The following is a 22,237-nucleotide window of genomic DNA, read 5'->3' as shown; positions in this document are numbered from 1 at the left end:
ACTTTTATCCAAACTATCATATTTTATCCAAAAATACTCAAAAGTACTAAAAATGACTACTATAGTTAACTTATGATATTAATTTAAAATATTAAAATAATTATAAATATAATTATAACATATATTTTTAGATATATATTCACATTTCGGGTATCTTCGGGTACTCATTTGGTTCTCGGTTCGGATCGGGTTCGGATCGGTTCTTCGGATATAGCAATTTAGAATTTATTCGGATATTTACCCCGGGTCTGATCGGGTTCGGGACCCTGATTTTTGGGTCGGTTTTGGGTTGGTTCTTCGGGTCCGGATATTGTGATTAGGCCTATACTCATTTAAAATGAAACACGATAAAGAAAGATAAAAAGCTTAAGTCTTTTATAAAAAAAAACAAATATATGAAAATATGACATTTATTAAATATTTGTCAATTTAAAAAAAAAATAAAGGAAAATAAACCCGCGCTTTAAAAGCGCGGGTCAAAATCTAGTTTTATTTAAAAGAGAATTGAATTATTTCTCTCTCCCACAGGGAGAAGCAATTGTTGCTTTCTTTGGGTTAAAATATAAGGTCGGTGGGTTTCCGCCAAAGAATCCCATTAAGAGACGGCCCAATTAATGAATATAAGCCCATTTAAAGAGTTTCTTGTTGATCTCTCTCGGAATTTGTTGTCTTAAGCAGCGCAATGATCAATGTTTACTTCTACATCTCTGGCTTGCTCTGATAGTATCGTTCTTAAATTGAGTGTTTCCAATTTCACACATTGGGTTTCCACTTCAAGTTGATATTTCCTCCATCCATCTTCTTCAGGTTTACAGATACTTTCACTTTGTTGATGCTGATAGATACTCAATTTTCGGTGTTGGCATGCGAATGTAAAGGTACCTCTTCTTGAAACATTCTACAAGTTGCATTCTGCATCTCAGGAACCAAGGCGGAGGATTAATCTTGTGAAAGATTTTTTTTTGATAAGTAATCTTGTGAAAGATGCAAGAAGAAAGAGAGGTCATCATACCAGTTAAGAGACCATACAACATGTTTTGCAAGAAAAGACATGCTCTGATTAAAAAACGAGAAACTCTGATGGAGATGGTGTACCTCTCTCATCAAAAGGATCAGAGAGCAAGCAGTGAGAAAGTGACTTCCGAAGTGAATTCTAAGAGGAACCAAGAAAAAAAAATGAAAGGTAGAGAGAATACAGATGGAACCAAATGCGTGGAAGAAGGGAAGATCCAAATGCGTGGAAGAAATCTAAGAAGGCTTCATCAAACAAAGCTGGAGGGCAAAAACTTAACAAAGAGAGACACAAATAAACAACGGCAATGCTTCTTCTAATCAAGGAAGTGTTGAAGATATGATATCCTGTCGGAAACACCAGCGTGAAGCTGTTGCTGCCATTCTAAAATTCGTCTCTGATTCCTTCACACAATCCCAGACCTCCAAACAGTCACACAAGACCGCCTAAAGCGATCAAAAGGTAAGATTTGCACTCAAATGATGTTTTTTGACTCAAGTGGCTCCTATGTCTGATTGATGAAACTATTCAATTCACTCTTCTTATTTGCATTTCCCACTAGGAACAACAGTAAACAAAGACACTAACTTTTTATCAGATTTTTTGGTTCCAACAGTAAAAAAAACTGAAGTTAGCTAATACAACACCAACGGAATCACTGGAGAGAATATTCCTTTTCTAACAATTTTTTAAGAGCCATCTGTCCCACTCCTAACGGCGGACCAAACCTGACCGATCCCTCTGGCAACGTGAGGCCAGACGGCGCTAACTCCGTTAAGCGCCGCACCAGAAGCTAACCCCAACGCGAAAGTCTCCACGTATCCAGGCTTCGTCTCCAGCTTGGCGTCGACGACGGCGAGCCTTCCGCTAATGGCGTCGATTTTCCTCGCGTCGGCTAGAAGCTTGCTCTTGCTGCTGGAGGCGTTCTTCGAGGACGAAGCGACTCGCACGAGCGCGTTCTGTAGGTCTTCGATGACCTTGACCGAGGCTTCCGCTGGTTCGAGCCCTCCTTGCTTCTGGTAGTGTGAGATCAGCTCGGCTGCCGTTGGGAATTTCTTCGGTTTCTGCTTTGCTCCGGTTTGGTTTTGTTCTGGTTTGGTTTCCTCCGCCGCCGCGTTCGGTAGCGTAGGTTGCTTCATCTTCTTCTTCGGAGAAACTAATAGAAAGAAACTGATTCTCTTATCTGGGAACTCAATGTACAGCTAGTAGGTTGGAGATGGAGACGAAAGAGGATGAAAATAGAGGATATTGTTTTCTTTGTGGGCCTTGTGTTGGGCTTGGGCCTACGAATATTGTGAAATAAGTTTTTTCATGCTCCTTCCTGCCTATTTGCCTATGCTTTACACTTAACATGAGCATATAGTTGTATGTTATTCGAGTGAGTGAATGAGTGATGTAGTTAGTAATTAGTATGCAGCAAATATTCATTCAAAAAAAAAAAAAATAGTATGCAGCAAATATTTAGGTCTTCTGAATAAATGATGTTCCCTGTATATAATAAATAGTGTTTCTTTATCTAAACACAAAAAAAAATTGGCTTTACATCTCAAACACCTCTCTTCTACAAGCTCAAAGAATCATTTTTTCTTCCTGAATATATATACATTGCTTTTGGCTTTCTTATACTTAAATATATCTCCTGCAAATGAAAATCTCAGTCATGAGTGTTAATCTCAAACAAGATTCAGACAAAAATTTCATATGAAATAAGAGAGTGTCATACCTTTACCAGATTTCTTCTCTGTTCTGAAAACTATGAATTTGATATAAAAGATCCTGGATTCGATATAGAAGGAGCACTCCTACCTTCCTGCAATTCCCCACTCAACAAAACATCAAACACCACACAGAAGAAATATACATCTAATTTGGTCAAATGTTTTTTAAAACTAAAAGCTAAAATCTTACCGATGTATAAGAGACTTGGCTAGAATGTGAAAACGGTCCATTTCCAGCATAAAACACACTCTCAAGACTCTCTGCGCCTAACTCTCTTAGTCTATTAAGCTCAGGCATCACTTCTTTACCAAGATCAGGCCTATCTTTTCTTCTCAACTCTGCACATTGTAACGATAACTTCGCAAAAGACAAAGCTTCCTCTAATGGCCAATCCGGTACCGCAGGATCCAGCATATCTTTCAGTCTCCCTTCTTCAATGGCCTGTTCCACGTAATAAGTCAAACCCATTGGCTGTTTCGCTGTCAAAAGCTGCAGAAGCATGATCCCCAGCGAATAAACATCAGACTTCACACCCAGCATTCCCGTTTGTTGATACTCAGGGTCGATGTAACAGAACGTTCCTGCAGCTGATGTGACTCTGTACTGAGTCACGTTCTCTGCTACCGCCGGGACGAGCCTCGCCATCCCTACGTCGCTGATCTTGCTGACGTAGTTGTGGTCGAGAAGAACGTTACCTGGTTTCAAGTCTCTGTGGACAATCGGTTCTGGTTTTGTCTGGTGTAAGAAGAGAAGACCCGTAGCTATCTCAGCAGCGATTCTGAAACGCAGCTGCCATGAAATGGGAGGAGTGTTTCCTCGTCTGAAAAGACGGTCGTCTAAGCTTCCTTTGGCCATGTATTCGTAGACGAGGATGCCATATTCTGGACAAGCTCCTAAGAGAAGCACCATGTTTGGATGCCTTATGCAACTTAGTACTTCAACCTGTGTGGGCAAAAACACACTCAACAAGACTTTCTTGTAGCACAAGTAACCATAAGGAACTGAAGCTAATATAGATTGCAGTTTCTTAGGGCATGTTTATTGCAGAGTTTTTAAGGTAGAGTTCTTAAGAACCGTTTCTTAATTTTTAACTAAGAAAAACTAAGAATCGTCTTTTAAATTTCTTATCTAAGAGACGGTTCTTAATTTTTCTTAGTTAAAGTTAAGAGACCGTTCTTATACTACGCTAAGAACCTCACCCTAAGGACTCTACAATAAACATGGCCTTACCTCTTTCTGAAACTGTGATCTTCCTTGAGCGGCGTCAGGACGCAAAACCTTAACAGCAACACTTGTGTGATCAAGATGACCTCTAAACACAGGACCATAACCTCCTTCTCCAACTTTTCTTGACTCTGCGAAGTTTCCAGTTGCTTCTTCGATTTCTTGAACAGTGTACTTCCTATACCTAGCCATGCTATACCGTGTGGGAGAGTCGCTTTCTTTCAACGCCTTCGTCTCTGCGGTTAGTCTTCCCTTTGCCTCAACCTCCGCAAGCCTGTTTGCAGCTTCAGCAGCTTCCACGGCTGTTTTGGCCTTCGCCTTTTCATTTTCTATCATTGACATTGCTGTCTCCTCTGTCATCTTTAGTTCTCCCATTCTTCTTCCCTCTTCTGACCTCAGATTTTTCAGCTCTGTCGCCTAGAACAATGAAGATTTCGGTTTCGTTTTGATGAAACAACCACTTGATAAACTAATAAGGAAGTAATGTAATGTATAAATAATGTTCAAGAAATAAACTAGGCTATTCGTGGAGGACTAGAACTAGGCAAGATTATTCAGAGTTTAAGTATAAGATTATTTGGCTGAGTTATCAAAATAAAATATATACAACAAAAAAAAAATAAGACAAATTTGTATCAACACTATTATTTAATTCAACAGATTTTAGATTAGTTTAAAAATGATTTAAATAATAGTATAAATTGATTTGAGTCATATAAATCAGATTTAAAACAATTTTTTTTTTGCTAAGATTGCCTAGACGGACATTTAGAACAATGTGTATAATACATACCTCTTGCCTTGCGGTTAAAGCTTCCCTGCAAGCTGAGCTATACATATCCATGGTTTGTTTTAGTTCTAAACGTAGTTTCCTCATTTGAGCTTCAACATCATCCAAGCTCTGAGATGAGTAGCTCTGAGATGAGTAAGAGCAAGAAGTTCTTCCACTCTCTTCAGAAGTCGATGAAGAGTTATTGAGAAAACCTAGATCCGTAAACTTGATCCCCAATCTATGTGAGCCAATGCTCTGCTCTGAGCTTGTTGACACTCTTGAGGCTCTTGCTGAATCCGGTAAATCGTAGGTAAAAGAACACCTATCTATACTACTCGGCGTCCCCGAGCTGCTGATAAAGGAGTTTTCTGATCCTTGTTGTGAAGCACTTATGAACGAGAACTCGGTCTCTGAATCTGAGAAGTCTCCAATCATTTTCATGTGTCCTTGTGGCAGTTTCACAAACCCTTGTCTACACAAGATTTGGGAGATTGTTATTAAAGTAAATCACACTCGATGAGTAATCTAACGTAACTTATATACCTTGGACCATCTGAATCAACTGATCTTCGGGGCCTAGTCATTGCGGGTGTGTTTGCTGTTGAAAACAAGAAACAGAGATTAAAAAAACAGTGTGTTGAGTTGCTTGAGACGCAAGAAAGAAACATTTATCCTGAGGAATAAAAAACTTGTCACCTGTTTGATGTCTTCTCTCATGGGGAATAGTTTCGTGATTTTCAGATTGGCTGAGAACTGGTGATTGGTAAGGAACAGGACGAGAGGAGCTTCGTAAGGAAGATATTTTTCCTTTGGAAATGACGTAAACGTTGCAGAAATCTGGAGCTGCCTTTGACACACTCGTTGGTAAATCCGTTTTGAATCTTCTGTTTGAGTATCAAAAACCTAATTTTGGTTAATCTTCTGCTGCACGCAATCAATCAATGTAAACCCTAATGATCAATTTTTTTTTAATTACCTCATAAAGCTGCTTCTTGATGGAACACCAAGTACTAAATTCTCAATGGCAGAAACTGTGATGTAGTCAACAATCGCTTTGACTTTGTCTACGTCTTCAAGCAGAACGTCCAAACAATGGATCTGCACAAGTATAAAGCCTCCATGTTTGATTGATTTAGGAAAAAAATCGAACCAAGTCTAATGATTATCACCTCTTTACGGCTGCAGTAACAGTGAAAAGATAAAAATAGATCTTTTGTTTGCTTCTCCATTTGCTGCATATGCATGGTTCCTTCTTCAATGTCTGCATGAGTATCATTGAGCAAAAGATGAATGGTTGAAAGCATTCTTTTAATGGAAGTATATATATGAGAATGAAGATGAATGAACCTGAAGAAGATTGAGATTTGGGAACAACATGGATAAGAGCAAGACTTTGGCCACGAGAAGTAAGATTCTCCATTGTCCATTTGATAGCATTTTGGCTGCTTTTGTCTTTGTCTATTGCAACAGCAACTGAACCACTTAGTGTGCCTTTACATGTCGCATCGGTTTTCGGTAGCCACATATTATTGTCTTCCTCCTTGCTCTTCTTCTTCTTCTTTTTTTTTTTTGCTCTTCTTCTTCTTACGTAAAGAAAAGAAGAAACACAAATGCAGATTTTCTCCACTTCTTCATTAGTAAATGATATATTTGGAATAAAATATAATGAAAATAGATAACGTAATGGGTTTAGAAAGAATTCTATTTTCGATGTTTCTTATTTTAAATGGTTATGTTTTCGGATGAAAAATCTAATTACAGAGTTTTATAATACAAACCACACAAATGAACTGTTTTTCAAAGGAAATTGTTGTATTTGATTTTTATGGAATGTGTGAAAACTATAAAGCTAAAAATATACAAGAAACTCATTTTACCGTTCAAAATGAACTAGTACAGAAATATATATTAATAAAAATATACACAATAACAAAAATTCAAAGATTCAAAGATTTTTTTTTGAGCTGCCAAAAGTTGTTCGGAGTTTTGTGTAGATTTTTGAAGGATAATTTATATTGCCACTGATGTACAACTTATTATAACACCAATAATTAACTTTGTTTTTTTACTCTACAACTTATATGTATGACAATGTACTATAAATGTACTATAAACAACATTTCCATTGAAAGTAGGGAGTATTTGAATCACATGATTAAAAGAATGTAAATTTGGAAAGTTAAAGATACTTTCAAACAACAGTCCCGAAAAATTCTATCATTTATTGGTTTGCAGTTGACAGTCATTTTATCATTATCATTGCTACTTTACAACAACTACTTGAGTTGTTGTTTGTTTCATCATTGACTTGTAAAGCCTCATCAAACATTTTTATTGTTTTGATTGATACCATCTCCTTTATTTTAAAGAAAGACTTTGAGCAACTGCTTGAACATAATGGTGGTGGTGTGCTTGTCTTTGTGGCGTAACGCTGCTGCAACTTTTATGGTTGTCTCAAACGCCCCCGTGAGTTATTGTACAAGTCCAACAAACCGTCAACCTCCTAGCTTTTTTGCCTTTTCAATTTTCAAATTCAAATTTCCTAGCTGTGTTTTTTTTTTCTTTGAATTTTCTTTTTGTATTCAGTTATCTACAAACAGTTACTTTCTTTTAATATTATGGGGAACTTAGACGAGTATTTGCATATTTGGTGAACGTTTACTTGTCCTTAACTTCCTCCAGTAATACAAATCCATGTGTTTGATAAGTTTATATTTTTTCTTTTTTGACCCGCTCCCAATCATAATAATTCGAATGGAGATGATGAATGTTTTTCCTAGTAAAATTAAGAATTTAGGATGCAAAAGATTATATATATACTTCTAAATGAATCTATCTTGTATAGAAATGTGGACTATAGAAACTTGGAGTAGGCGAGAGCTACATAAGTATTAATCTCTTACACATACTAGGAGTTTCATGGAATGCTTCTCTTCATTGTCAAGCTTAAAGTATAAGAAGAACATAATGATTATCTCTATTGTCAAGCTTAAAGTATAAGAAGAACCTAATGATTATCTCCATTGTCAAGTTTTCTGGACATAGAAACTTGGACTAGTCGAGAGCTACAGAAGTATTGATCTCTTACATATACTAGAAGTTTCATGGTATGCTTCTGTCCATTGTCAAGCTTAAAGTATAAGAACATAAACATGCGAGGATAAGCACACACGAACTTGTAGTGCTTTAGGGCATCTCCAACTCCACTCCATATTTTACTCCATAATTAAGAAATGAAGTTGGAAATGGAGTGGGAAATGGAGTAATGAACAAAAAATAAAAGCATTACTCCATTTATAGTGTAATGCTTTTATTTTTTGGTCATCACTCCATTTTTCACTCCATTTCCAACTCCATTTTAATTTTGGAGTAAATTATGGAGTGGGATTGGAGATGCTCTTAGCTTAGAGATGTAGAAAACACTCATGTCGGCGATAATCTATTCATATCTATCTGGATTCCTAAGGCAGATTCTTTCTCACAGAAATAACTTGCGAGTAAGGAGGATATACTCAGCTGAAAACATAGGAAGGAACTCCATGTCTCGAAGACGCTCAGAGAGATTAAATTGATAAAGATGCTTCACTGTTTCGGCAAGAACTTTGTGGATGACTGTAAGGCTGCTCCTGTGGATTTCAAAACACTTGCCTCCAGGCCAATCCGGTTTTGTTGAGCAGTGTATTATTCACTGAGACATCGATGGAGTTTTTCTAAATTCATCTAGTAGTAAATGTGGGGTTATTCCTTTTTGATTCACGGTTACCAAACATTGATGCACAAGGGTGTGATAAAAGATCTATAGGTATTTAGGCTATTATTAGTAAACAAATCAATGGATTTAGAACTGGTAAACGAAATAAGAAGACAGAAATACATTGGCTCAAAGATTGTGAAGCTCTTGTTTGTGTTCATGTGATTCAAACAAAAAAAAACTAAACGGTATGTGTTCTTTGTTTGAAAGAGAACAAGAAAGGAGAGACATGTTCATAATAACTAGGCATTAATGGAAGAAATGTCTACTTTCCGAGGGGCTTGGACAACGTTCTTGTTACCAGGGAAGGAGTTGCGGGAGACGTCAACGAGTGCTTTGAAGCTGTAAGGTTCGTGCATAGACAACTCAGAGAGGACTTTACGGTTCAGCTGGATGTTCTCCTTCATCAGTCCGTGGATAAAGTTACCGTAGTTCACCTGTTTCAAGGCTTTAAAATGTTAAAAGATTCCAGAAATTTTCTTCACAAGCAAAATCTGAAATGCCCTTAATCCAAGTTCTATCGATCTTCTTTCTAGTTATACACAATAACTTCTATTTCCACGTGGATGCAAACACAGAGAACCACTGCAATATTAAAAAAAAATCGAGAAACAAAACTACAAACGTGATTGTTCTGTCCAGAAATCAAGCTACAACTTGTGGTTGTAATCATCATCATAAACCCTAAAATGATTTTTACAATCTCAAAGGTCTCATTTCTACAGTAATCAGCCGCAGCTAGAACGAAATGGAATCAAAGGGATTCTAGTCAGTCAACGAAGCATTCATTTGAGGCTAAAAAGGATTGAAAAGAAGAACAGTACACCGTGCTGACGAGAGCCGGCGTTGATACGCTCGATCCAGAGACCTCGCATCTCACGTTTCTTGTTGCGCCTGTCTCTGTAAGAGTACTGAAGAGCTTTCTCCACTCTCTCCCTCGCGATTCTTATGCAGTTCTTCGCTCTTCCCCTGAAACCCTTTGCTAGCTTGAAGATCTCCTTCTTGTTCATCTTTATTCCTCTTCCTCTTCCTTGTCTCTCTCACTGTTTAACGCCGCCTCTCTGTGTGTTTTCCCTTTGTTTTTCAACTCCCTGTCGGGTCGGACCAGATCCAAACCCGGTCACAATTAAATAACCCATTTAACACAGTAAAGCCCATTACTCAAGTTAATGGGCCTCATCCATTATCGCCCAACAGAAGACGTGTGCTGCCACGTCAGGGAAAAAACATTAGCACGTTAGGAAGAAGATGAGACTTGAATCAAAAGAAAGCTCGGGAGAAAACTTCGCCGGGAAGTTGCCTATGTGTCTCCGACGTCTTCATTATGAGACAATTTGAAATAATCTCATGTTTGCTAATAATATTAGCGAAGAAGATGCACGCTTTTAGCTGTATCAATGACTCATTTTTATACTGAGTTGTTGTGTAATAGAAAACAAGAGTCTCACACCCTTTTCTTGTATTACTACACAAACTCAAAAAGCTGAATATAAGAAAACAATGTTACTGGAGATAGATACCGAGGAAGGAAGGAAGAAGAGATTCTTTGTCTGTACAAAATTATACAAGAGAGACGTATGTATTTATGTAGTAGTGTATATGGATATGGGGGTTGAGATGAATTACAAGAGACAAAATGGGAATCAAGGATTCTTCTTTTCACTTTGTGTATCATGTGTTCTTCTCAAGTACAGATAAAGCAGGAGTCAGATAGTTGTTCGCCTTGTCTGGCAAATGAGCCACCTGCAAAAGCAATAACTAGATTAGCTTTCCTCAGATTATTATATGCAACAAGTAAGTTCTTCATTCCTACCAGCTCGTAGAGCTCTATTCCTTGCTCAGCGACGTATTCATGGCAAACCTGCAAGTGAAAACAAAAAAAAGTATGATTTCTTTTGTTTCACAGACAAAAGACTGAGTTTTTCTATACAAATTAACTGCTACTCACATCAAAGCTTTTGTTCCTCGCTGTAGAATCGTGCAGTGACTTTACACAAATATCAGCCACATCAGCGCAACTGATTCCCTGAAAAAATGATAGATAAATTGCGCATTTGAGAGTTGAGTGAGAGCTCATTGGGAGAGAGTGTAGTGACTTTGTGTTGTGATTTGGAACTAAACCTGAGATATTCTGTTTCCCTGATCAAATATCAGAGCTCGTTGACCGCCTGGCTCTTCCTGTATCAGAAAAATTTGTATATATAGTCAAATCCACAGACATATACATTGGCTAAAAAACTCAAAGAAGAGGTACCTTCAAGGGACCGGGACGGATAATGGTGTATCCAAGGCCTGATCTTCTCAATGAATCTTCACCAGCCTGTCAAATTAGCCGACAGTGAGAGAAAGAGTAAGACAGATCCAAGAGCTGTTACAATGTGTATTTTCAGAAAAAAAATATATAGACTTACTCTCTTAGCTTTTAACACTTGCTCTCTTCTGTTGGGTTCTACTCCAGAACCAGTACATGAAACCAAAATAAAATCGGTTTCTTGACCCGCCTGCAGACAAGAAAAAAAACCAGAAAGTTGATACCTCTCCGGTCTTTCAAGCGATGAACTTCAAAAAAGGAGTAAGTTAAGAGTACTACTTACAGGCAAAGCTTTGATGTACTCGAATACAAGGCTAAAGCTTCTTAGATCTTGTTGTGCACCAGCAACACCATCAACTGGTCTCTGAAAGAGATTAAGAAAAACCAAACAGATTGCTAAACTCAAACACCAAGGAATGAAAGTAGTTGGAGAATGATCAAACCGATCAAGCCCCAAAAACAAGTGCTGAATCATCTAAGCAAACCTGTCTCTTAGGCTCAAAACGTATTGTCAATGTATGAACGAGAAACGGATCTAGCGGTGGATCTTCAGGGTTAACCGGACGAAAAGCTGAAAATGGTACCCTTACCTGCCCAAAGAACCAAAGTTTTAGCCAGAGAGATAGCGGAAAAAAGGGTATAGCATTAATGAGCAAGAGACATGATGCTTTTCGTACCCGACAAAATCCAGCTTTGGTAGTAATCCTTGCGAAATAGAGTTTGCTCTGAGACATATCAGACGATGGACCAGCTTCAAGGATTACAACATATGATCTTCCGTTACCACCAACAGAAAGAACTAAGCCTTCATACCTATTGATATAAAACCATTAGCACACAAAAGAAGCCAAGGCTATCCCCTTTCTCTAAGTTTCTATGATCCAATCATTTCACAGAATAATATGAGAGTAAATAAAGACAGTTAATACCTGTCAAGAGTGGAACCTAGTGGAAGTGAAAGTTTCTTAGACAACTCAACATATCCTCCTCGGGTGAAAACATAACCTGCATTTGAAACCCGGTGACACCTCAAAAAAATAGACTTTTGCATTGACTAACTCTCTCTCATAAGAGTGAGTAGTGTGTACCTGAAAACTCAGCTCTCTCAGATTCGGTGAACTCAAACTTAGCATCCATCCCACCATCATATTTAGAAGCAGTTGTGTCCTGAAAGTAAGTTCCTTGACGAACTTCCCAACCGTCAAGTGCCTCGGCAGACTTGAACTTGGCGATCAAAAGCTTGCTCTTGCTGCTTTTACCAGCTCTCAGCTGCGCTAATCTGTTATTGTAATCCTGCAAAGCACTCAAACAAAAAAACACACGTATTAAATGACTACAACAAAACAAGAACCAACAAAGGTTTAGTCATATATACCTGAAAAGCCTTGGTGAGGTTATAAACACCCAAATGATCAACCCGGACAAGGTCAGCAGTGATAGTAGACCGAGCGGTGGCGCAATAGATGATCTTGCTGCAGCTTTCCACCGCGGATTTGAGCGTCGAGGGTTCTCCCACATCTCCCACCACGATATCTACTGATCTTGGCAACATACTAACCACTTCCTCATCTGTCTTCCTCACCAGCGCCTAAACAGTAACACACCCCAATGTATATAATAAACGCACCAATACTTTATATTATACGAATCAGCATTTTATTTTAATGTAAACCGAACCTTGACGGTGTAGCCACGGAGCATGAGTTTACGGACGACGATGCGGCCGATTCTGCTAGTGGCTCCAACGACCAAAACGGTGACGTTCTGAGCGCCGGGGACAGCGAACTCGCACATAGGTCCTTCTCTGATGAGAAGACTGTCGAGAGCGTCCTGCTCGTCGGGTCTCGTCGTCCTCGAGATCTGACCCAAGCCGGAGAATTTCCGCCACACCTCGTCGAAGAGCTGCCGCGATCGCCGTCCCAAACCCACTGGATTCACGTCGTCGAGCTTTAGCGGCGGCGGCGGTGACGGAGATTGAGTCTGCGGCGGCGGAGGAGGTAAGTCGAGTTTCTTCGCAACCGTCTCTTCGCTTTCCTTAGTAGCTGTGGTTGCCGGTCGGTTTCTGAGCTTCTTATCGCGGCGGTTCTTGTCGGAGGATGAAGGCGGAGGAGGAGGTTGAGAAGAAGAAGATTGAGCCCTAGGGATTGCGATCTGGGACCGATCGTGAAAATCCCATCTGTGAATTCTGCTGAAAGTGTTGCCGAAATTGGAACTTAGAAACCTCGCATCAGTCGCTGCCATGTTACTGCCGACAATACTACCAACCACCATGTTCGAATCCTCTGTTTCTACAACAAAACAGAGCTTAAGCTTCAATTTTCAGTCAAAAAAAAATATTTATTTTCAAATATTCTGATATTGTGAAAATATTTTGGATAATTATGTATTTATGCATACATACACTTGTTATATGAATCTTTGCATGCTAGCCTGTCGCTGAAAAGACTTTCTTTGGTCGAAATTGTAAACGGATAATGAAAGTGAGATTTTTCAGCAAAATAAAAATGGTTGGATCGGAGGATTTTGACATATCGGAAGGGGAGAGAGAGAGGGACGAGGAGAGAAGATGACCACATAATCTGCCTTGTATGTTTTCGGACAGTGATATGACTTGTGAGCCAATTAACAAGCCACGTACACTCTCGCTTTTCCTCTTCTTTTTATTTTCCATAATCATTTACTTCTCATGGTCATGGATAATTTAGTACCAAACTTTAGAATCCGTACCATGTAGAGCGATTACCTTGTTAGACAAAATATATTCCAATTAATGATCTGAAAATGTCAATAATACAGTGATATTCAAAAAAATGTTAGAGATCGTATCCCGTAGACACTCTTCTCATCTTACTTGACTAGAAGAAGTTATGCCCAGATGAAAAAAAAAATGAATCTATATGTTAATCCGTTATATGGTTTGTTTTCTTCTTCTTACGAGTCTTCACTAGCTGGGAATATTCACTTCGCTGTCTTCTTTTTTCAGTGGATTATCTTCCGGAAAGAAAATTAGATTTCTACTTCTGTTTATATCCTAAAATCATATTAATCAACCGGAGGTCCCAGCTACTTCTGCAGCCCTCTGTCGCACCATCTCCATGACGGCTGCTCTGCGCCGTGATTCTGATCGCTGCTGTAACCTTCTCTGATTCTCCTTTATCTCCCTGAATACATAGAGATCCACAATGATCAATCAATACGGTGGACCATTCGTTTTAAAAGCTTCGCCATATGCTATATGCCAGAGTTGTAAAAAACATCCAAAAACTTCACAGCAAGACTCGGGTAAAAGAAAAGGTTAACAAAAAGTGTTCAGACAGCGAGAGAAGTTAAAAGAGATTACCCGCATTGAACTACACCGCAATTTGAATCATTGCAGACCCGAGCGTGGATTTGCAAGAGATGCCACATTTTCTTGCATTGAACACAACCTCCTCTATACTGTATTGTGCAATCGAGGGCATGTTTGAATAGCCCACTCACAACACGGCAGTTGGGATATTGACAATCTGCACGAGCACGGCATCGCACCCCATGCACCAGAAGATTCCTGAACTGTAAAAATTTAAACAACGAAAACGTTACAATCAGAGAAGTTTTGGGAGCTAAACGGCATATTAGAGCAAGAGAAGAAGGTGCAACTTTTTTCAAGAGGAAGAGAATATTTCAATACCCGCAAGTCTCGCAATTGCCTAGCTTCTTTATTCTGAGCATTCTGATCAGCTTGTGATGGATGATTTGTCAACTTGTGAGGATGATTAACACAGCCTTCTCTACTGTAACAAGTATTGCATACATCGTAGTCCGGGCAAACTTCACAACGCCAACCTTGACCACTTTCGATATCGAGGTGACATGCGTTACATGTCGCGACAAAAGCAGGAGCAGTTGGATTGTGCATATGATAAAGCACCATCATGGAAGAATGTTTTGCCCGCCTCAGTGTATCATACTGATAATGGTTCCCTTGACATAGACTCAGGAATGATTGCCTCGTATCAAAAAATTCACTTTCAAGTATCTCATCTCTATCCGTGGTGTCTGCAGGAATATCGGTGATCTCAACCTATAAGAAAGATACACCCAAAAAAAAAATCCCGAGTTATTATTAAATACAGAGACACTCAGGCACATGAGACTAGACGAGAGAACCTCTTTTTAAATTCCAAAACAATCTGATACGAGCTTGCAACTGTGCTTTTTGCTCTCGTAATAGGAACTGTGGTTAACTCGAGAAAAAAGAAACAAAATAAAGTCTAAATTAAGCTAACCGTTTTAACCCTAGTGGCTCTTAGAGAATAAGGTTAATTGTCGCAAATTGATATACGAGACCTTATAGTGGCCAAGTTAAACTAAACTAAAACCTAACCAAAGTACATTTATCTTTTAACTAAACATAAAATAAACCAAAACCTTAATACTACAATAAAGAAAGGAAAAAGACACAAAGCTCATTTCTTTCGTCGATTGTATGTTAAACCATAACGTGTATCACAAGTCAATGTAACTTACATGATACAGTGTATGTTTAGCCTTTTGATTAACAGGATGCCTTTCTCTGACCCATCGTTTCTGTTCAGCCTCATAGCACCTGCAAGTTTGAATAACGAATCAGAGATAGCATCACTCTATCAGGTAAAACACGCATGGGTTTAGCAATAAGTCTCTTCCAACAAGATAAAAACCACCGCTTCCAAGTTACACCAACAAAAGCGCAGGAATGAGAAAAAATAATTAACTAGCAAAAGAGGCAAGACAATTATTACCCGTCACATAACTGGAAACCTTTGCACTGGCTGCAGACCCAACGATTTCCAGTTACCATCAGTGTACAGCAATGGGAGCAACAAGGCTGCAAGTGAACCATGATAAAATCCTCCTTCATGGGGCGAATGATCTCACCAAGCTAAAAACGTACAGAAATAATATTAACAAGTAAACACAAAACCTAGCTATTCAAAAGGGCCGAACTACTGAAACTGATATGCAAGAGAGGAAGGGTGCTAGAAAGAAACAATTACTTTATGCATTAGCAGCTGATCTATGGACATATTCCTAGACAGATCCGACTGGCCGGATCCTTTTAGAGCCCTTTTCGTAACGGGTTTCTTCAGAATTCCTTTCTTATTTCCCTTTCTACCATCATCTTCTTGACCCATTTGATGTATGATATCCTCTGCTGCACCTGGCCAATAGTCACCATCGAAATACGGGAGCCTAGCAGCCGTAACCTTAGCTCTACATTCACCAATTTGCAAGAAAAAATGGTCATACAGATTTGTAGTTCCCGCTACAATCCCTTCCTTTGCAGCTTTTCTCAACATTGCTAAGTACCTGTACCAGGAGCAAATTGAGGATGTAAAAGATTCATTCATACGAAAATTTTATGAAGAAAATTACCCAAGGCAATTGGACTGACCACCCCCTTAGTTTATCAGACTTTGGCGTTTTCTGAATTTCTGGATGGCAATATAGGATATAGTCATCACCCTTCAGTGGTGGACAAGCCCATATATAGCAGCTCGTGAAACCACGCATTTTGCAGTATTCCAGGTAACCAATCTGAAAAAGCATCAATGTATACCCTTGAATTCTCAATGCAATTTAAAGACCAACAAGTCTTAGTTAAAACCAGGACTTACTAGAATTTCTTGGTATACAAAAGTGCGCAGAGCCTCTCCATAAGCACATTTAATCTCAGGTCTAAAGTACTTCACAGAATCCAGATACGAGAGATATACACGGCGATGATTAGGAGATGAACATTCGGATCCAAATTCTTGGACATACACCCCGAACAAGCAAACTTCTACACCTTCAATCTTCTGGAACAACAGAACCACCTGGCAAAATAAAATGTGGCGAGTGAAATGTATTGCTTGAAGAGCGGTATCATGAAAATGTGAACGTGAAGCAAATACAATAGTAGTGGGCGTGAATCATTCTTACCTTGGACTTGTATGGAAATTTTGTGGGGAAATTATCCTCCCTAAATATTTCAAGAAATCGAGATTTGACTTCCAGCTTCTTGTCAACGGATAAAACAACTCTAACGACAAGGGATTCAGCAGTAGGAATCTGTCAGTGGCAGTAAAACAAGTAAAAAATGGGTGACAAACCAGTAAACTTCAATCTATTGTTGCCAGAGAAGCACAATTTAATAGAAGATAAGACTCAGAGATGCAAAACCACATGAAACCTTAAACCTTGTACAATTCAACCGCCAGATTACCTCATCACAATTTTTTCCTTGAGCCCTGGCTCTCTCAGTTCTTTCCTGCTCCAGCCTTTGAAACAAACGCTGCTCTATATGGTCACTGAGAATCGTTTTTGGTAGGTCTTTCGCTCCAAGAAAAGCGCTCTGAAGTAAAGGCTTTCTCTCATTTTGCTCCATCTCAAGTATATAGCAATTTGGGCAGGTGTACTCAGCTTGGCCCCCATCATTCCTTCGCCCATTAAAGAGAGCACATATTTGATGCTGCCAGGCCTCACATTTATCACACTGGACCCACTGCAAAAATTATGGAACGCAACAAAAAACTAAGAAAACCTACAAGGTGAGAGGCACATGACTATAAAAATTTACCGAGTGGATAGTCTTACCCATTCTTCAGTCTCTACATCGTTTGTCTTTTTCTCGAGTCTTGCCTTCGGCATCGAAGTCCCTTCAGCGAGTATAGTTTCTCCTCGGGATCCATTATAACAGGGAATACAAAAGTAATGCCGATGTTCACCAGCTACGACAGTATAGTAAATCGCATTTCTTTTGATACGAGCACCACAAGGAGTACAATAAATAGGTGGCGGCTCGAACGTAAGCCTCTCCACCGCACATAACTGGCAGGAATTCTCATTCATCGAATTCTCCATGGCCTGATTCTTTTCTGCATTGCCTTTATTCTGTAGACAAATAGAAATTATATGACAAGTTATTCATCAGCGAGTACATACTTTCGAAGTCAATAAAATTGCACACCTGCCCAATCCACTGACGAAGACCACGAATATGTTCTCTCACTTGTTCCGGAGTGAAAAATTCAGTCAAAGAAACACCCTTTATCTTTGGGTTTCCAGATTTTGATGTAACAACATCAGCAGACTCCACCAGAAGTTCTTTCTTCGTGTCTTGCTCCATTTTTATATTTTCTTGCTTTGGCGAGGCACCAGATAGATCATGTTGACCTGGTTCACTGACAGGCCTAGGCTTGGGATCATTTTCAAAAGCTTCATGTCTTATCTCTTTGATGCCGAATCCAGCTTGAACAGAGAGATCAGAAATTTCTTCGTTCACTTCCCCGTTCTCCGAATTCAATACCGCATGTGCGTCGCTGTGCCTATGATCCTTTCTTTCATCATCCTGAGATAATTCTGATTCTGTTTTGGAAACAGTGGAGCTTTTACAACTTTCAGTCTCAGAGACCACTGGTTGAAAAGACTGATCCACCTTCAACCGTTTTGATGAAGCTTGCACATTATCTAAAGTGTCAACACAGCCCGGGGCACTAGAAACAGCTCCAGCAGTAGCGCACTGTGAATCATTTGATACTACATCTCTGTTCACCGCGATCACTGAACTGCTTTCGTTTTCTAAACGGGCCTGCAGGCGCGCATTCACTTGTTGCTGACGGTAGGTTTTCTTCACTGGTACACAGAGGGGGCACTTAAGATCCTTGCAGGTTTTAAGGTGGATAATCAATGACTTTGTGATACGACAACGCCAATACAAACATCGAGGTTTTGCACAGCTGTTCATGTGACTCCATAGTCTCTGAACAGTAACGCAATTTCGCTCTGTGCACTTCCCTACCGGCGGTTTGCAGTCGCGTGCATGAAGTAGAAACAAGAGCCATTTCTGTTGATGTGCAACAGAATTTTGCAGACTATGGGATTCGGATGTGGTAGATGTTTGATTTTGATCAGTAACAGACCCTTCGGTCAAATTATTAGGTTGAGCTTCATCCATTCCGGTAATTCTTCGACGGAAATCCTCCTGAATGTTCTGTTCACTCGACATGCCATTAGAAATTTGAGGGTTTTCTTGAGACTGGGAAGGCCATTGACCCCGTGGATTGGGTTCTGATTTTACTGCAACAGCAAGATTGCTAAAACTGTTGCTAGAATCAGAACCTATATTCTGAGGGCATAACATTGGCTGAATATGTCGGATTCCTGATCCAAGGGTGTCAGGATTTGTGGTTCTATAACCTTCCCCTGAAATATGAAATAACATGCTTTAGATATTACTAGTCATTCACAAGCGCCAAACCCCAGGAAAGAACATATGAAATCTGATTATCAAGACATAAAAAAAGAGAAATTACCCAGCTTTCTTGACAGGGGATGTTATACAAGGACTACGGTAAATTTTTAAGAATTACCTGTGTCTACACTTTTTTCGTTCACTCCAACACCATCATTTACAGAGCTATTGGCCACACCAGCCGGTTTTGGTTGCATGTCAGGTCTACGGCCAGCATCCATTTGGTTTGAAAACATTTGACTATTTTGACCACCGGTATCCTGCCTTTGCTGCTGTTGCTGAGACTGAGGTACCATGGTGGTCTCAGCAGAAAATCCATCACTGTTGTTATTAGTACCATTGTTAACGAACCCAGGCGTAGGAATCATCTGAGCAGTACTTCTTTGAGAACCCACGGATGCCAGGTTCCCTCCCGAACCAAGAGAAAAGTTTATCGAAGAATGTTGGTATCCAGTAGAGATATTGCCTGCAAACAAATTGCTAAGGTGTCAGGGACACATGAGATGGAAAAACTCCAGAAAAAGTATATTTGAGCATTTAAACGGAAAAAAACCTTTATGATCATGCATTCCGCCAGCAGCTAGAAGGTTTCCAGTGTTCACAGCTGCACTTGTGCTGTTGTTGTTTCCAGCTACTGTAGCATCAGCAGAGTTTGTAACCATCGAACTAGGATTACCCGATAATCCTGGAGTAGGTATCATCGTTCCAATCGAAGACGAATCAGCAAGTCGCTGATTGTAGTTATTCAAGTATCTGCTTTTTAATAGGCCCATAATCCGAGACTCAAGGGTTGACCCGTTCACGTAATCCTCCTGTAGTATAAGTTGGAAAATGTCACAAATAAGCTGGATGTACAGGCAAGATGTCAAAAAGCAATCACCCAATCTTGTAGGAATTCACCAGTAAACCAAATCCTAAACGCCAACTACCAACCTTTGAGTTAGCCATCTTAAACAGCCCTTCCTCTAAGCGTCTAGCAAGCTCCATAAACTTTGGCTTTGACGCAGCATCGACAGGAGATGATTGCCGTTGCAGTACAATGTTAAAGCTGGAAGATCAAGGAGATTCAGTTAACACTAAAGAGATATCAGGTCATAAGCAACAAACGGAAAATAGAGAGTGATGCAGCCGCCAAGAAATAATCAGTTCGACCAACTCCCAGCACAGATTGAGATAACAATAACTCAAATCCATTATAAGGTTTATAAGAAGACTTACACAAGGTTTTGCATGTAGTGCCGGAGTTTCGAGTTATCATGGTCCATAGGAGGAGGACCAACGAGATGTTACGTGAAGTCCCCTCCACTAGCAACAGCACCGGGATGAAGCAACAACTAAATTTCTGCATTTGCGAGTTGTCATTAGTCTACAGTTGAATTAGAGATGATCAAAGCAACGAAGAAGCCCAATTGCAAAAAAAAATAAAATAAATTGGATGAGTTACGAAAACAGAGCGAGAGGAGCGAGCGGCGACAAGAAAGCCAACCAATAAAATAAAATAAAATAAAAGAATTCCACTCAACCTTGAAGTTGATGCACAAAGAATGCAAACGTTTTTTTTGTCACTCGAAAGGTCGCGGACACAAATAGCGTTAATGGTGGTTACGATGATCGAGACTACTACGAAACACGAGAGTAGAATGGAGCAACAAAGTCGGTGATGATCGAGTGAGTGTCGCACGTGTGAGTGAAGCGAACTCACACAAGCCAGGAAGGAAAGAAAATACAAAGACAGTGGAGAGAACCAGGCAGAGATTCCGAAACCCTAGAATCGAAAACAAGAAGAAGATATTACCGAATGATCGATCGACAAAGATCGGAGAGGTTTCCGAAGGGGTCGGAGTTCTTCCAAGATTTTTTTAGGGCGATTTTGGGGATTTTCTTTTCTTTTTTTATTTTTCCTTTTTGGGGACTTTTCGTTTTTATATTGGAAGTAGTAATCTATTCTATTAATTTTGCAGTGTGACCCATTGATATCAGTTGTGTCCAACAATTATTTTTCCACGATACCCAACTTTTTATATGATAACTACCTAATAATCACCCCCATCAGTTGTAGCCTAATAAGCATCCATAACTGCATCAATATAACTTATCACAATTCTTATGAATACATATTCGAAAAACATTCGAACACGGGTGTGAAGGGCGATTACTAGGCGGAGCGCTGGGCAGAGGCCAAGCATGGCGACGGGTGAAGAAATCGGTTTTGCCAACTATCCATTTTTGGAGTTTAAATGGTTGGAATCGAGTATTAGATGTGAGATTTACAGATTTAATATAAAACCTATAAGAAAACACACAAGATTTTGTCGAATCATGACATATCTCTGATAACTGTAATGGTGAAAATTGCAGAAACCCTTATCTACACCTAATTGAAGAAGATGGTATATTTACGGTTTTGCCATTTATTAAAAATATTAAAAAAGAAAAGAAAATGTTGCACGTGCTGGAACGATATGTGAAAATAGGTGATCTACCGGTGGGATACATTTGATATTTTTACATAAAATAACTAATATAATTTTATAAATAAAAATGAAGAAAGAAACACACTAAAATTATTTCGAGATTTTTTTTTGAGCAACAACTATTTCCAGATTAATCCTAGACTAATCTTCATTTTTTTGTTCACCAGGCCAACATATCGACTAAATGGAATAATATTATTATTGTTGATCTAAATGGATAGTCCTATTAAATCTTAAAAAGAAATGAATTTATATATACTTTGATCGGCTATATAGATGGGTTTAGATACCTAACATCTTTAAGAATATAATAACCTATATGTGGTATTATTTATTCAAATTAAAAAATATATTGGTTGACAAATAATTACAGTTTTTAGCAATTATTACGTAGTGAATTAATTGAGATGGAGCATGAGTATTTGGATATCCGTTTGAATAATGGTTAGTTCTTTCAAATACCACTTTTTATAAAAAAAAGAACATATTAATGTATTATAAAATATATTTGTAGTATTATTTATTCAAATTAAAATATGTATTGGTTGACAAATAATTACAATTTCTATTAAGTAGTGAATTAATTGAGATTAAGCATGGGTGTTTGGATATCCACTCGAATAAAGGTTAATTCTTTCGAATATCACTTTTTTTTAAAGAACACACTAATGTATTATTAAAAAAATGGACGTGTTCGAGTTGGATCATCATACATAT

The 22,237-nt window shown here is 38.9% G+C and overlaps 5 protein-coding genes across 7 annotated transcripts; all 5 read right to left on the bottom strand.

Moving 5' to 3' along the window:
* Window positions 1–1,583: 1,583 nt before the first annotated feature.
* On the bottom strand, window positions 1,584–2,243 carry LOC108851578 (uncharacterized). Its single transcript, XM_018625034.2, has one exon. It carries the CDS (start codon window positions 2,149–2,151, stop codon window positions 1,702–1,704), a length of 450 nt encoding a protein of 149 aa, XP_018480536.1. The 5' UTR covers window positions 2,152–2,243; the 3' UTR covers window positions 1,584–1,701.
* Window positions 2,244–2,908: 665 nt separating this feature from the next.
* On the bottom strand, window positions 2,909–6,252 carry LOC108844193 (U-box domain-containing protein 35-like). Its single transcript, XM_018617418.2, has 8 exons — window positions 6,075–6,252; window positions 5,897–5,988; window positions 5,704–5,825; window positions 5,424–5,611; window positions 5,271–5,325; window positions 4,749–5,199; window positions 3,962–4,372; window positions 2,909–3,673 (listed from the first exon to the last, which is right to left on the bottom strand). The coding sequence occupies exons 1-8, from the start codon at window positions 6,250–6,252 to the stop codon at window positions 2,909–2,911; spliced, it is 2,262 nt and encodes a 753-aa protein (XP_018472920.2).
* A 2,332-nt stretch (window positions 6,253–8,584) lies between these two features.
* On the bottom strand, window positions 8,585–9,871 carry LOC108809320 (uncharacterized). Its single transcript, XM_018581471.2, has 2 exons — window positions 9,303–9,871; window positions 8,585–8,915 (listed from the first exon to the last, which is right to left on the bottom strand). Exons 1-2 carry the CDS (start codon window positions 9,486–9,488, stop codon window positions 8,721–8,723), a joined length of 381 nt encoding a protein of 126 aa, XP_018436973.1. The 5' UTR covers window positions 9,489–9,871; the 3' UTR covers window positions 8,585–8,720.
* Window positions 9,872–9,968: 97 nt separating this feature from the next.
* Window positions 9,969–13,380, bottom strand: LOC108809311 (protein HIGH CHLOROPHYLL FLUORESCENCE PHENOTYPE 173, chloroplastic). Of its 2 annotated transcripts, XM_057008408.1 has the most exons (14): window positions 13,183–13,380; window positions 12,467–13,069; window positions 12,165–12,377; window positions 11,878–12,082; window positions 11,719–11,794; window positions 11,467–11,602; window positions 11,275–11,379; window positions 11,073–11,153; window positions 10,890–10,979; window positions 10,733–10,798; window positions 10,600–10,656; window positions 10,427–10,504; window positions 10,292–10,339; window positions 9,969–10,221 (listed from the first exon to the last, which is right to left on the bottom strand). In XM_057008408.1, the coding sequence occupies exons 1-14, from the start codon at window positions 13,363–13,365 to the stop codon at window positions 10,150–10,152; spliced, it is 2,013 nt and encodes a 670-aa protein (XP_056864388.1). In that variant the 5' UTR covers window positions 13,366–13,380; the 3' UTR covers window positions 9,969–10,149. The 2 variants fall into 2 exon arrangements, with proteins under 2 accessions (XP_056864388.1, XP_018436964.1); XM_018581462.2 differs by lacking the exon at window positions 13,183–13,380 and having other exon boundaries at window positions 12,467–13,156.
* A 153-nt stretch (window positions 13,381–13,533) lies between these two features.
* Window positions 13,534–20,948, bottom strand: LOC108811777 (histone acetyltransferase HAC12). Of its 2 annotated transcripts, none has more exons than XM_018583869.2 (17): window positions 20,570–20,948; window positions 20,265–20,388; window positions 19,980–20,094; window positions 19,600–19,858; window positions 19,165–19,512; window positions 17,763–18,997; window positions 17,390–17,686; window positions 17,019–17,297; window positions 16,736–16,864; window positions 16,429–16,629; window positions 16,206–16,348; window positions 15,808–16,120; window positions 15,553–15,692; window positions 15,299–15,377; window positions 14,460–14,852; window positions 14,130–14,341; window positions 13,534–13,950 (listed from the first exon to the last, which is right to left on the bottom strand). In XM_018583869.2, the coding sequence occupies exons 2-17, from the start codon at window positions 20,309–20,311 to the stop codon at window positions 13,836–13,838; spliced, it is 4,305 nt and encodes a 1,434-aa protein (XP_018439371.2). In that variant the 5' UTR covers window positions 20,312–20,388; window positions 20,570–20,948; the 3' UTR covers window positions 13,534–13,835. The 2 variants fall into 2 exon arrangements, with proteins under 2 accessions (XP_018439371.2, XP_018439380.2); XM_018583878.2 differs by having other exon boundaries at window positions 20,842–20,937.
* Window positions 20,949–22,237: the final 1,289 nt, after the last annotated feature.

The sequence above is a fragment of the Raphanus sativus genome, chromosome 1 (genome assembly GCF_000801105.2).
Source record: "Raphanus sativus cultivar WK10039 chromosome 1, ASM80110v3, whole genome shotgun sequence".
In the NCBI taxonomy this organism is placed as follows: domain Eukaryota; kingdom Viridiplantae; phylum Streptophyta; class Magnoliopsida; order Brassicales; family Brassicaceae; genus Raphanus; species Raphanus sativus.
This window is presented reverse-complemented; position numbering and strand designations above follow the sequence as displayed.